Consider the following 12,577-nt stretch of genomic DNA (forward strand, 5'->3'; position numbering starts at 1 on the left):
CACACTGGGAGTTAGAGCTTTGACACGTGATTCGTGGCGGGGGGGATCGCAGACATTCAGTCATAACACCCATTTTACAGGTGAAGAAACTGAGGCACAGAGAGGTTCAGTGAACAGCCCAAAGTCACACAGTTGGCAGTGGCAATATTTAGACCCAGCACTTACTCTCTGTGTTCCGCTGCCTCTCCCAGGGAGAGCAGCTGCCATCTGGCTTGAGAAAGAAGATTCCAGACAGGAAATCTAGACTCAACACGGTGCTGTAGATGATGGGTTCAAAGGGAAAGAGAAAGCAGAGAGGGTTGGTGTAGCCTGGACATGTGGAGAAAGACAAGCAAGGTCTGCCAGCAAGAGGAGAAGAAATTTCCGGCAGAGGGGCCACTGGCTGGCATAGTAGAGCCTGCGACTCTTGATCTCAGGGTTGTAAGTTCAAGCCCCAAGTTGGCCGTAGAGATTACTTTTTTCAATATCTTAAAAGAGAAAAAGAGAGAGAGGGGGAGGGAAAGAGAAGTTCCCGACATAGAAGACAAAGACAGAAGTTCATCTATGAGTTAGCACATCATCCTCACGCTGTAAACGCAAAACAAAAGTCACACAAATAACAACGGAAATCACAACGAACTGAGCTGGCGCCCTCACTCCCCACCCTGAAGGTGAGCAGAGCAATAGACAAGGGGTCGAAATGCATTTCTACAAAGAAGGACGCAGGCCAGGGCTGGGGCTGAGTGGAGGGCACACATAGGAATAATAGTCACAGTGCCAGCTAAAACACACTGCATGCTGTCCAGAGCGCTTGCCTGCTCTCATTCCTTTAGGTCTTACAGGGCCACAGACAGTAAATACAGTAAATGGGTTACGTATACCCATTTTAGAGATGGGACAACTGAGGCACCGAGATGTTAACTTGCCCAGCTCTTGCCTGTATTGAGCTCCTGTGCCACACATCACACATGCATTTTCTGACATCTCACAACAACCCTACAAAGGAGGGTTTTTATCCCTGTTTTACAGATGAGGAAACTGAGGCCCAGAGACTTCACAGAGTAAGGATAGTATGGAGATTTAATCCGAGGCCAAGCTGACTTCCAAGCTGGGACGTTTATCCTGCATGGGAAACACAGTTTTGAAATGAACTGAGTGGGTGAAGAAGGCATAAGATCAACAGAATGGAGGGGAGAAAAGTGTCCTCTGTAAGAAACAAGATTGACCTAAAGCTTTTTGGCCGAAAGTATCCCCCCGCCCCGCCTACCAGGTTCAGGAGTGGCCAGGCAGGTGGGTGGGCTGGAGGGGGACGTTTTCCACGTGCTGCCAGAGCTTCAGGCAAGATCTTGCTAGAGGGACTCAGAAGTGGCTGGAACCCGGGCAAGCCGTGGCTGCTTGCCTGACGTGGAGGCCTGATCGCTAACGTCTGATTTATGGTGCTGCGGGAGCCATCAGGGAGAATAATATTTCACCATGTCAACGCTGAGCTGCTCTCTGAGGCATCCTGCCCAACCGGCCATTAATGCAGTGCAGCCCACGGCCTCCTTGGTGTTCTTCAGAGAAGTTAAACATTTAGACAACACAAGAAAGACAGCCCGGGTTTCCCTCCCGGGGAGCAAGCCCCTCTCTGGCTAGTCCAGAGACAGCAGTAAGCAATCTCACTTAAAAATATACCTGCCCTGAAAGAGGAGGAGTGGCCAGGGAGTCCATCTGGCCTCTGACGAGAGTCATTTTTCTGCAGCAAATTTGTCAACAGTTTCCTTTCTGCGTTCGTGTCTCCAGGCAGCCAGGGACAGAAAGCCATGGGATCAGAGCTCAGCAGGGCAGGTGGGGAAACCCCAGCTGTCCCCAGCTTGATCATAACAGTTTTGATAAGTATTTGAAAGGGTGATCCGGCCTCAGATTACATTTCCATTAGAAAAACAGGAAAGTTAAAAGAATTGGTCATTGAAAAGACCACGAAGGCAGATGATGCTTTTGGCAAGCATGAACGAGAAAAAAGAAAAAGAACGAAAAAGAGGCAGAGATGGATAAACAACATTCAGAACGAAAGGACGGACGTTACTCAGATTGAGGACAGATCCGGCTTTTTTTTTAATTACGAGAACACTGTATGATATGATACCAATGAACTTGACACCTAGATGAAGTTGGCACTTTGCAGGAAGATGGAAATTACCAGAACTAACCTCAGGGGGGATTTTAAAATAAATGAACTCATGGCTGTGAGACATTGGAACAGTAGACTCTCCAAAAATGGCACCAGGCCTGTTTTAGAAAGAGTTCCAGCAAACATCAGGGAAAGGGTAAACCCCATCCTGCACAAACTAGGAGCAAAGAAAAAGGTGAGACGCTCTCCTACAAATTTTATGAGATGAGTGTCACCCTGAAGCTACACCTGGACTTTGAGCCCATGACAAACGGACAAATCGCTGTCGTTTTCATCGCTGATGAGAGGCGGGCTACCCCTGCAATCCCGCGGATACTTTCACCCATGCCCCGCGACTCTTCATCTAAGTCCCATTCGGGCCCTCTCTGGGCTTCCACTTCAGGCCCGTGGTGAAAGAAGGATCTGAACTATAATTGGCACCATTCATCAGGCCGTCATAGGCCTTGTAACACACCTGCAAATGATGTGCTACCCAGGTTTCATAATTTCCAAAAAGGAACCTGGAGACTTTTCTCTGTCACCTGAGAAAGTCCCGAAGCAATGACACTCCGGGAGCAATGAGCACACCCAGCCCCCAGATCTTGGGCTCTAATGCCATTTTCTGAGAAGAGAAGCCAGGGCTCCTTAGAGAAACGGCTGATTCTAGGGCTGGGGCAGGAAATACGTATAATACACGTGGCATGTCTTATGGTGCCAAAAGTAAGTGCTCAAAAGACTCTACAGCGATGGAGGATGTCAAAGGGACACGGGAGCTTCCTGGTGGAGTTCTCAGTGGCCAAAGCTGGGAACAATTTGACTACGAAAACAAGTTACATGATATTGGATTCTAAGTATAAAACAAGGACCCACAGGTCCGTGATGACACAGATAATGATTAAACAAATAAATAAGTGGGGGAGGATAGACTAATATCTCGGGCAGAAAATTTTGAATCACTTATTCAGATACTCCACCCTCACTGTGAGCTTTGCATAGTGACTTCCTTTCAAAGAGTACAGTATGGAGGGGCACCCGGGTGGCTCAGTCAGTTAAGCAACCGACTTCGGCTCAGGTCGTGATTTTTTAAAATTTTTTTAATGTTTATTTTTTTGAAGGAGAGAGAGACAGAGTGGGGGGGAGGGGGCGGGCAGAGAGAGAGAGACACAGAATCCGAGCAGGCTCCAGGCTCCAAGCTGTCAGCACAGAGCCCGACGCGGGGCTCGAACCCATGAACCTCGAGATCATGACCTGAGCCGAAGTCGGACGCTCAACCGACTGAGCCGCCCAGGCGCCCCTCAGGTCATGATCTTTTGGTTCATGGATTCAAGCCCCGCGTTGGGCCCTGTGCTGACGGCTCGGAGCCTGGAGCCTGCTTCGGATTCTGTGCCTCCCTCTCTCTGCCCCTCCCCTGCTCATACTCTGTCTCTCAAAAATAAATAAATGTTAAAAAAAAATTAAAATCAAAGAGTACAGTATGGAAAGGGGAGGAGAGTGACTTTACAACAGAGGAACCTGACAGAGATGACCTGAGCCAGGTGATCAAGGTCAACATGGGCAGTGTAAGCCCTTTGAGAGGATGCACCCTTAGAAAAGCATGTGCAGCCCTCCTCGCCAAAACCTGCAACCCCAGTCTGACCATGAGAAAAACCACAGGCAGATCCCCGTTGAGAGGCATCCTACAAAACACTGGACTGGTTCTCCTTTAAACTGTTGTCAACACCAAGGAAAGTGGGAGAAACTACCGCGGCCCTGGGGAACCTGACGAGGTAGGATGACAAAGTGTAATGTGATGCCCTGGCTGGGATTCTGGAAGAGAAAAAGGACATTAGTGGAGAAGGCTAAGGGATTCTGAATAAAGGATTGACATTCGCTGGGCCGTTCTCCCTGGGGGGAGGCCACAGGCAACGGCCAAGGCACCCAGCCGGAATGGCATGATCCTGAGGCCCCGGTGCCTCAAACAAACAACAAAAAAAGAATTGACATTCGTTAATAACGATATAGTAATATTTATTGGTTGTGACAGGTACTCCATACAAATGTTACCAATAAAGGAAACTGAGCGTGGGGTTTATGGGAACTCTCTATACTATATTCACAACTTTTCTGCAAATCTAAAATTATTCTAGAATTAAAAGCTTTGGTGTTAATCGGGGCACCTGGGTGGCTCATTCAGTTAAGCATCCGACTTCAGCTCAGGTCGTGATCTCACGGTTCATGCGTTTGAGCCCCGCGTCGGGCTCTGTGCTGATGGCTCAGAGCCTGGAGCCTGCTTCGAATTCTGCGTTTCCCCTCTCTCTGCCCCTCCCCTGTTCACGCTCTCAAAAACAAACATTAAAAAAAAAAAAAATTAAGCAATCCCTATCAAAATAACACCAGCATTCTTCCCAGAGCTAGGACAAACAATCCTAAATGTGTATGGAACCAGAAAAAGACCCCAAGTTGCCAAAGCAATCTTGAAAAAAAAAAACTAAAAGTTTTGGTGTTAAGTAAGCTGCCTGAGATCACACTCCTAGAAAATGGCAGGGCTGGGACTGGAGACCAGGGAAGGGTGTTTGAACACCATCTGCGAAGTCCAGGACGTAAGACCTCAACGAGTGTCTTCTGTCCCCCCAGGCCCCCCCCCAACTCCCTGAGATGCGTTCTCGCACAGCGTCCTGACACATGGGCGGGGTTTGACTGAGGAATGCGGTTTTCTGCTTTGCTTCTAAATTGTCTCATCTGCAGAGCTGACCATGCACGAGCCTCTCTTGATGGTGAACTCAGCTCAGTGTGATCATTCCTGAACCAGGCACAGAGTTCAGGTCTGTAGAATTCAAAACAGTCATAACAGCAGTGATTATGCCAGACTCGTAGGTGGCATTTTCGACAGGCAGAGGCACTTTTCAAAGTGCCTCACCTGTACCGACTCATTTAATCCTCGCAAGGCCCCGTGCACCGAGTGCTGTTCCGTAGCTCAGTTACCGACAGGAAGCTGAGGGTCAGAAAGATTCAATACTTGGTCCAAGGCCATTCAGTTAATCAGCAGCAGAGCCGGAGTTCGGAACCGAGGGTCTGGAGTCTATGCTTTTAACTGCTGTACTCTCTGACCTTGCAAAAAATCAGCAGACAACGGGCGTTACCTACTGGATAAAAAAATAGATTGGCCGTTATATCAGCCGTAGGTTAGCCCTGGAGGCCCCACAAAGTGGAGAAACGGAGAAGTTACTGGTCCTGATGTGAGGTGGAGCTAGGACAGTTTTCGCAAAGGAGAGGATATCAAGGAGCCTTTGCAGGCTTTTGGCAGATGGATAGAGAAGAGAAAGGCATTCAAAACAGAAGCAACAGTAAGTGCAAAGGCCCTGCAGCAGGAGTGTGTGGGTTGTTGAAGGAATAGCAGGAGGCTGCTACGTCTGCGAGTGCAGTGGGAGATGGGGGGGCGGGGTGCAGACACGCAGGCTCAGAGACTTTGTGAGGACCATGCATTTATGCAAAGGGAGGCAGGGGTGGAAGCAGGGAGGGTGAGGAGGTGACTGCAGTAGTCAGGGCTCCACAAACTTCGTCCGTAAAGAGCCAGATAGTAGATACTCCAGGCTTTCCGGGCCACACGGTCTCTGTCTCGACCTGAACCAGGCACAGAGTGGACAACAGCAGCCACAGACAGTATGGAAAGGAATGAACTTGGCCGTGCTGCACTAAAGCTTTATTCACACAGGTTGTGGTTTGCTGAGCCCTGATCTCGGTGGGAGATAATGAGGGCTCGGACCTGGTGGGAGCAATGGAGGAGGAGGGAAGAGACAGACTGTGGACATATATTGAATACATATTGACTTATTGTGGACATATGTTGAGTGATTGTGGATATCCACGGAAGGGAAGGTCGGCAGGATTTGCTGATGAGGAACGTGAGGGGAAGCAGGGAGTCAGGGACTGTTCCAGGACACATGCAGGGTCCAGCCTGGTGTTGAACTCATAGCAGGTGATCAGTACATCTGTGGATCGAATCAGCAGTGCGGTTTTTCATGTGCATTCACCTCACCTTTTCTGGTGACGTGTTAAGTACCTTGAAGGCGAGAGCCACTTTTAATCCTGGAAACCTCCTTGCTCTTTTTTTTTTTTTTTTAATGTTTATTTACTTAGTTTGAGGGGGAGGGGGGAGGGGCAGAGAGAGGGAGAGAGAGAATCCCAAGCCAGCTCCGCGCTGTCAGCACAGAGCTCGACGTGGGGCTCGATCTCATGGACCGTGAGCCGAAATCAAGAGTCAGACACTTAGCCGATGGAGCCACCCGGGCGCCCCTGAAACCTCCTGGCTCTTGACGCATGCATTGTCTGATGCGGTTCTGGGCCCATAGGAAGGGTTTTTACGAATAGTCCTCGGACGGGTGGCTCTTTGGGAGCACAGGCTCTGAAGGCGGCCGGCCTCCTGGGCCCCTCCTCCCCTCACTGCCGTCATAACTGGATTAGACCCACCACCTTAATGACCTCGTCTTCACTTGATCCTCTGCAAAGACCCCATTTCCAAATAAGGGCCGTTCGCAGGGCCTGGGGGTTAGGATTTCAACATCGTTTGAAGAATCATAATTCAGCCCATAAGAGGCAAGTTTCTGCACCTCTCCCCACCTCCACTTGCCCTCCATGAGATGGGGGTCAACTGTATCCCCTTTCATATGTGCAACGTATTGAGCATAGCCTCTGGCGCGTTGGGGACTTAAATGTCCTTCAGTGTGAGGGGCGCCTGGGTGGCTCAGTCAGTTAAGCGTCTGACTTCGGCTCAGGTCATGATCTCACGGTTCGTGAGGTTGAACCCCACGTCAGGCTCTGTGCTGACAGCTCGGAGCCTGGAGCCTGCTTCGGATTCTGTGTCTCCCTCTCTCTCTGCCCTTCCTCTGTTCATGCTCTCTCTCTCTCTCTCTCTCTCTCTCTCTCTCTCTCTCTCTCAAAAATAAACATTAAAAAAAATTTTTTTAATGGCCTTCAGTGTTAGATCCTGTCTCCTCTCCAGTGAGATATTTTCTGTTTTCAAAGGCAATGCATATGTGCATTATCCTTATGGAAAATGAGAGAGGAAGAGAGGGAGAGAGGGAGGGGGGGAAGGAATAATCATTTCAGTAAGTTGAAAGCCTCCTTTGACCACTAACCCAATCCCAGTGCCTTCCCAGACAGAACTGCTGCTTCCAGTCAGATGTGTAAGCTTCTAGACCTTTCATTGTCCATCTAGGTATATATCCGTATAAAATATCTTGTTTTGTTTTCAATGGGTTTTTATAAATACAGTTGACCCTTGGACAACATGGGTTTGAATTGCATTGATCCACACATATGCAGACTTTTTTTTTTAAGCTTTTTTTTTTTTTAACGTTTATTTATTTTTGAGACAGAGAGAGACAGAACATGAATGGGGGAGGGTCAGAGAGAGGGAGACACAGAATCGGAAACAGGCTCCAGGCTCTGAGCTGTCAGCACAGAGCCGGACGTGGGGCTCGAACTCACGGACCGTGAGACCATGACCTGAGCTGAAGTCGGCCGCTCAACCGACTGAGCCACCCAGGCGCCCCCAGACTTTTAAATAAATTTAGTACAGTACTGTAAATGCATTTTCCTTGTGATTTTTTTTTTTTACTCTTAATTTTTTGTAATGCTTATTTATTTTTGAGAGAGAGAGAGAAAGAGAGAATGCGAGCAGGGGAGGGGCAGAAAGAGAGACACAGAATCCAAGGCAGACTCCAGGCTCTGAGCTGTCAGCACAGAGCCCAACACAGGGCTCAAACTCACGAACCGTGAGATCATGACCTGAGCTGAAGTCAGACACTTAACCAATGGAGCCACTCAGACACCCCTCCTTGTGATTTTCTTAATAACTGTTTTTTCTAGCTCACTTTATTGTAAGAATATAGTATGTAATACGTATCACATATAAACTATGTGATAATTGACTGTTCATATTATCAGTAAGGCTTCCAGTCAACAACAGCTATTAGTGGTTAAGTTTCAGGAGGGAGTCCAAAGTGATACACAGATCTTTGACTACACAGGGATCAGTGCCCCAACCCCCGTGTTGTTCGTGGGTCTTTCACCCAATAGAACGTCTTAGAAATATTTCCGTGTGCTAACAGAAAAATCCACCTCATTCGTCTGAACCGTTGGGCGGGATTCCGCTGAATGGACATACCACGTTGCGTTTAGTGATGATCCAGTTGAGGCAGCTTTAGGTGTTTTCCTGTTTCTCACCGGGATGGTGGACATCTTTGCACAAGACGATGTGTGGGTGTTTCCGTAAGTCAGAAAGTGTAAATTCCTTGCTGCTGGGATTGCACTGGGGCCCAGACCTCACCCAGGTCAAGGCCATGGGAACGCTTCCTCGGTCTTTGCTAGCAGGTCCCACTCAGACCCCCCAGGATAGTCACACGTGACCCTGAAGAGGCCAGAAGCACCCTAGGCTGTGAAAAGCTGGTGCCCTCCACCGTACAGGCCCGCCCCCCATGCAGGAGAATTGAGGCGCATAGGATCTTCCTCCCCCAGAGCTCACTCCCCTCATTGCCGGCTCAGCCTCAGCGGGTAACTGGATCCAGGTCAGCTGGTGGAGTATGAGGTAGCGTCTAGCTGAGCGTCATGGTATTTTATTAAGTCCGAAATGTGATCGCTACTGTTGTCACACTTTAGCGCCCCCAACAATCCCCTTGCAAATGAGAAAACCAGAGCCTCCCACATACCTTTCCCCTGACATCAGGGAAAGTGGTGGGTGCCCCTGCCCAGGGGCCTGAGCCCGTGTGACCCCCGGAGCAGCTTTCGAGCCTCCGACAAGGACTGGAGGGGGGCACGGGAGGTGTTTTTCCAATTTTAGGCAAAGCATTGGATGGGGGAGAAGTCTGCTACTAATTTGGTCTTCTCTGTGCCTGGGTCTTCGAAGTCCGCGTTGGCTTTTTAAAGACAGTTTTCACTGACGTATCAGGATTGCTGTCCCAGGACCCTTCGATTGGTATACGAGGTCTGTGGATCAGAGGTCTCAAACTAGGTAGGAAGCCCACAGGGGCCAGGTAACCAGGTGACGTGAAGGGAAGAAAACCCAGACGAGACTGTGGAGCGCTGGAAAGGGCTAAGGGCGGATGGGACAGAACAATGCAAGCCCTGCACTGCCAGAGTGCGTAAAGTCTCAGAGTAGCTGAAAATCTGGAAAGACAGAGAAAGAGTGAGAGCAGGAAGGGAGAGGACGGAGACAGGGAAAGAGAGGTCCCCTGAGTTCACATATTGGCTATTGTTCCCAAACAATTTTTCAAGCGTAGTGTGGGCTGAATAAGATACGTCTCCAGGCTGGCTTGCGAGCTCATCCCTAATCGAACTTGTCAACACAGAAGAGAAGTTGTCAGCCTGGTGTGTTTACCCCTCGAGAGCAGCATTGTCCACTAGAATTTTCTGTGCCGAGGCAAATACGTGCACCGTCCAGTACGGCAGCCATTGCCTACATGTGGTTACTGAGCACTTGAAATAGGCCTGAGGAACTCAGGGGGCATAAAAAAAAATTTTTTATGCAGTTGAGTTTAATTTGAAAATAATATAAATAACCACATATGGCCAACCACTACAGTATTAGCATGACTATAAAATCTTTCAAGTTGGGGTGTACCATGGCGCTCAACTACTTTAGGAAAGGACAGTCCCTCTTGGGGAGGGGGATCGATGATACCTAAGACCACCAAGCGTCAGTCAGAATCCCAGATACGTGGAAAGGAAGGAACTACGGAATGAGGAATAGTAGAGGTTTAGGTGTAAGCCAGATGTCTGCCAGCTCAAGAGTGGTCACTCAGCGTCCCCAGTTTTTTTCCAGCACTCTCCAAAGAGCTTCTCAGTTGGGGTTACCACTTGTCATTTGCCATGTTCCTCACCGATTTCCGCTTGCCCACGGCTGACCCCTAGGAAGCCATACGGTGGGACCTCCCCCTGCCCTTCCCATCCAGGCGAGTCAGAGCACACACTGCTGCCTGTTCCCAGGCGTTGTCCCGGGCCCACGGAGGCGTGAGGTCCTATGCGTCAGGACTCTGAGTCATGCTCTGTCACTGCCACTGAGCCGTGAGCCCGAGTGTGCCCGGGACTGTGGAAGCAAACCTCACCTCCCAGCAAACCCCTTTTCAATCCAAAGCCCTTTCCGGGCACCAGAGAGGGACCAGTGGCCACACTGGTTGTCCCAAGTTCCAGCCCCGATCCCCACAGGGTAGCCCGGGCTGCCCCAAATGCCACTGTCCCCACCCCCACCCTGCCCCCACATCTCCCATCACAACACGGTTACCTCTACATATCTTAAAGAATTAATGAGGGAAGGGGTTCCCATCATCCCCCAGCAGAGCTCTGTTCTCAAAGATAAATTCAAGCCCCGTCCTTGTGTAAAAAGAGATCTGCTCAAAATAATAGAAACCGCTATTTCTTTCCCAGATGCTACCCCCTCAACAAGAGTCCAGAGGTGTTACCACCAATCGTTTTCTTAGAGGTCAAGCTCAGAGTCGCATCCAGGAGCCACCTGCCTCCTGAGATCACCCTGACACCTAAATGTGGACATTTTTAAATCTTAACACGATAAGAAGAGTGGCGTGCGTCCCCGTACCTGACGTGTTCCAGCCACTGTACCAGACGCTGCCAGCACAGCCTCTCGCTTCTCCTCACATGCACCAACCCCTCGAAGGAGGTTCCCTTATCTCCCATTTCCCCATCCCACCTCTAAGGCTCAGGGTGGTTATGCCACTGGCTCAAAGTCACACAGCCGGGAAGTGGCTGGATCTAGGATCCAGACCCAGGCAGTCTGACTCCGGAGCCTGGGCTTCACCAGGACCGCAGCGGCGGGCAGAACACGCTCACCACTGGTGCCGCATCAGCCTGTCGCCTGGATGGACTTTATGCCGGAGGCAGAGGTGACCGATGGGCGTGCACGGCGCGTAGCTTCGTGCAGGGTGTGGTGTTGCCCGGTGGCCGAGTGACAGAACGGCCACTCCACTAGCTGGAGCCCAAGGGCCCATGGAGTCGTTTCCTGCAGCGGCTGTAACCAGTTACCACACACGCAGTGGCTTAAAACAACACCAGCGTGTTCTCTCACTGTTCTGGAGGTCAGGGGTCCAGAATCAGTGTCACTGGGCGAAAGACGTCAAGGAGGCTCTGAAGGGAGAATCTGGGCGTCTGGGGGGCACCCTGTATTTCTTGGCCCGTCGCCTCTTCCTCCGTCTTTAAAGCAATCGCCCCAATCCCCTTCTCCCGTCTTCCCATATCCCTCTGCCTCTTACTCCCAAAGGCCCTTGTAATTACATTTAGGGCCCACCTGGAGAATCCCGACTGCTCTCCGCATCTCCAGACCTTAAACTTAATCACATCTGCGGAGGCCCTCTTGCCACATGACGACCATGGGATTAGGAATGGACATTGGGCAGGGGGGTTGAGCATTAGTCTACCTACCACAGTCAGGGTGGCCTGGTTTCAGCTGGGGCCGGGTCCAGGGGCTCAGATAACGTGACCACCACCCTCCGACAGCTGCAGCCAAGGTCCCAGAGGTGTTCCCAGGGCTGGCTCTCCCATTGGTCCAGTTTAGATCACGTGCTCATCTTTGACGCAATCGCTGAAGCCGGAGGGCTCCTGGGTCTCTCTGATTGGTTGAGCCTGGGTCACGAGGCCATTTTCCTCGCCCCCCCTCCCCCTCGGTCTTAACTCGCAGGTGTTAAGGTGTTTTCCCCAAAGAGAAAGGGGGGATGTGTGGGTGGCGGAATGACAAGCCCTCGGAATGGTGCCTGGCACGTAGTAAGTACTCAATAAATGATGATCACATATCATCGGACCCCGAGGAGGACTGGGGAAGGGGGTACCTCCAGAAGCTAATGCTTGAAGAATACTAAGTTCACTCTGCGGATGAAGGCAGGGAGCATTCCGAGTGGAAGAAGATACCTCGGTTAAGGCAAAGGCTTCCACTATGGGACCAGGGTGACCATATGTCCTAACATACTCACAGGTAGAGAGGGGTGGTCCTGTTTTGTGCCTGTCTCTCCAATGTAATCTTCACGGCAGCGCCTTTGACTTGCAGAACTATCTTGGTTTGCATGATAAGTTATATGGTCACCGCCCCACCTTACACCCAACCTGCTCATTTATAAGGAAACCAAAAGCAAAAGAAGGGAAGAGACTTAACCGGAGGTCGCCTAACCTTTAGTGGCAGAGCTCAGGCTAGAATCCAGGGCTGGTGACTCCCAGGGCAGTGCTCCCCCGCTCAGCTCTCAGAGGCTACAGCAGATTAACCAGCCACACCTCTCCCTGTCTTTCTCTTCGTGCCACATTCTCCGCAGGATTGCGACCAGATCCACGTTGACGACGTCTCATCCGATGACAACGGGCAAGATTTAAGGTAAGACTTTGGGGAGTCCAAAATGCCCCCTTTTGATTGGCGATCGAGCTTGCCTTTCACCAGGAAGCGGAGAGGAGGGGCGGGCTGGTTATCAGGCTGATGTG

General features: G+C 50.5%; 1 protein-coding gene across 3 annotated transcripts in view; it reads left to right on the forward strand.

Moving 5' to 3' along the window:
- The window catches only part of EYA2 (EYA transcriptional coactivator and phosphatase 2), a 264,061-nt gene that overhangs the window by 228,553 nt on the left and 22,931 nt on the right, over positions 1-12,577 (forward strand). For all 3 annotated transcript variants that reach the window (XM_086702381.1, XM_086702383.1, XM_086702382.1), the window contains one exon: positions 12,415-12,473. In XM_086702381.1, the coding sequence (XP_086558507.1) occupies positions 12,415-12,473 (59 nt within the window). The remainder of the gene's footprint in view (positions 1-12,414; positions 12,474-12,577) is intronic.

Source organism: Puma concolor, chromosome A3 (genome assembly GCF_028749965.1).
Source record: "Puma concolor isolate L17-30 chromosome A3, mPumCon1.1.hap2, whole genome shotgun sequence".
Lineage (NCBI taxonomy): Eukaryota > Metazoa > Chordata > Mammalia > Carnivora > Felidae > Puma > Puma concolor.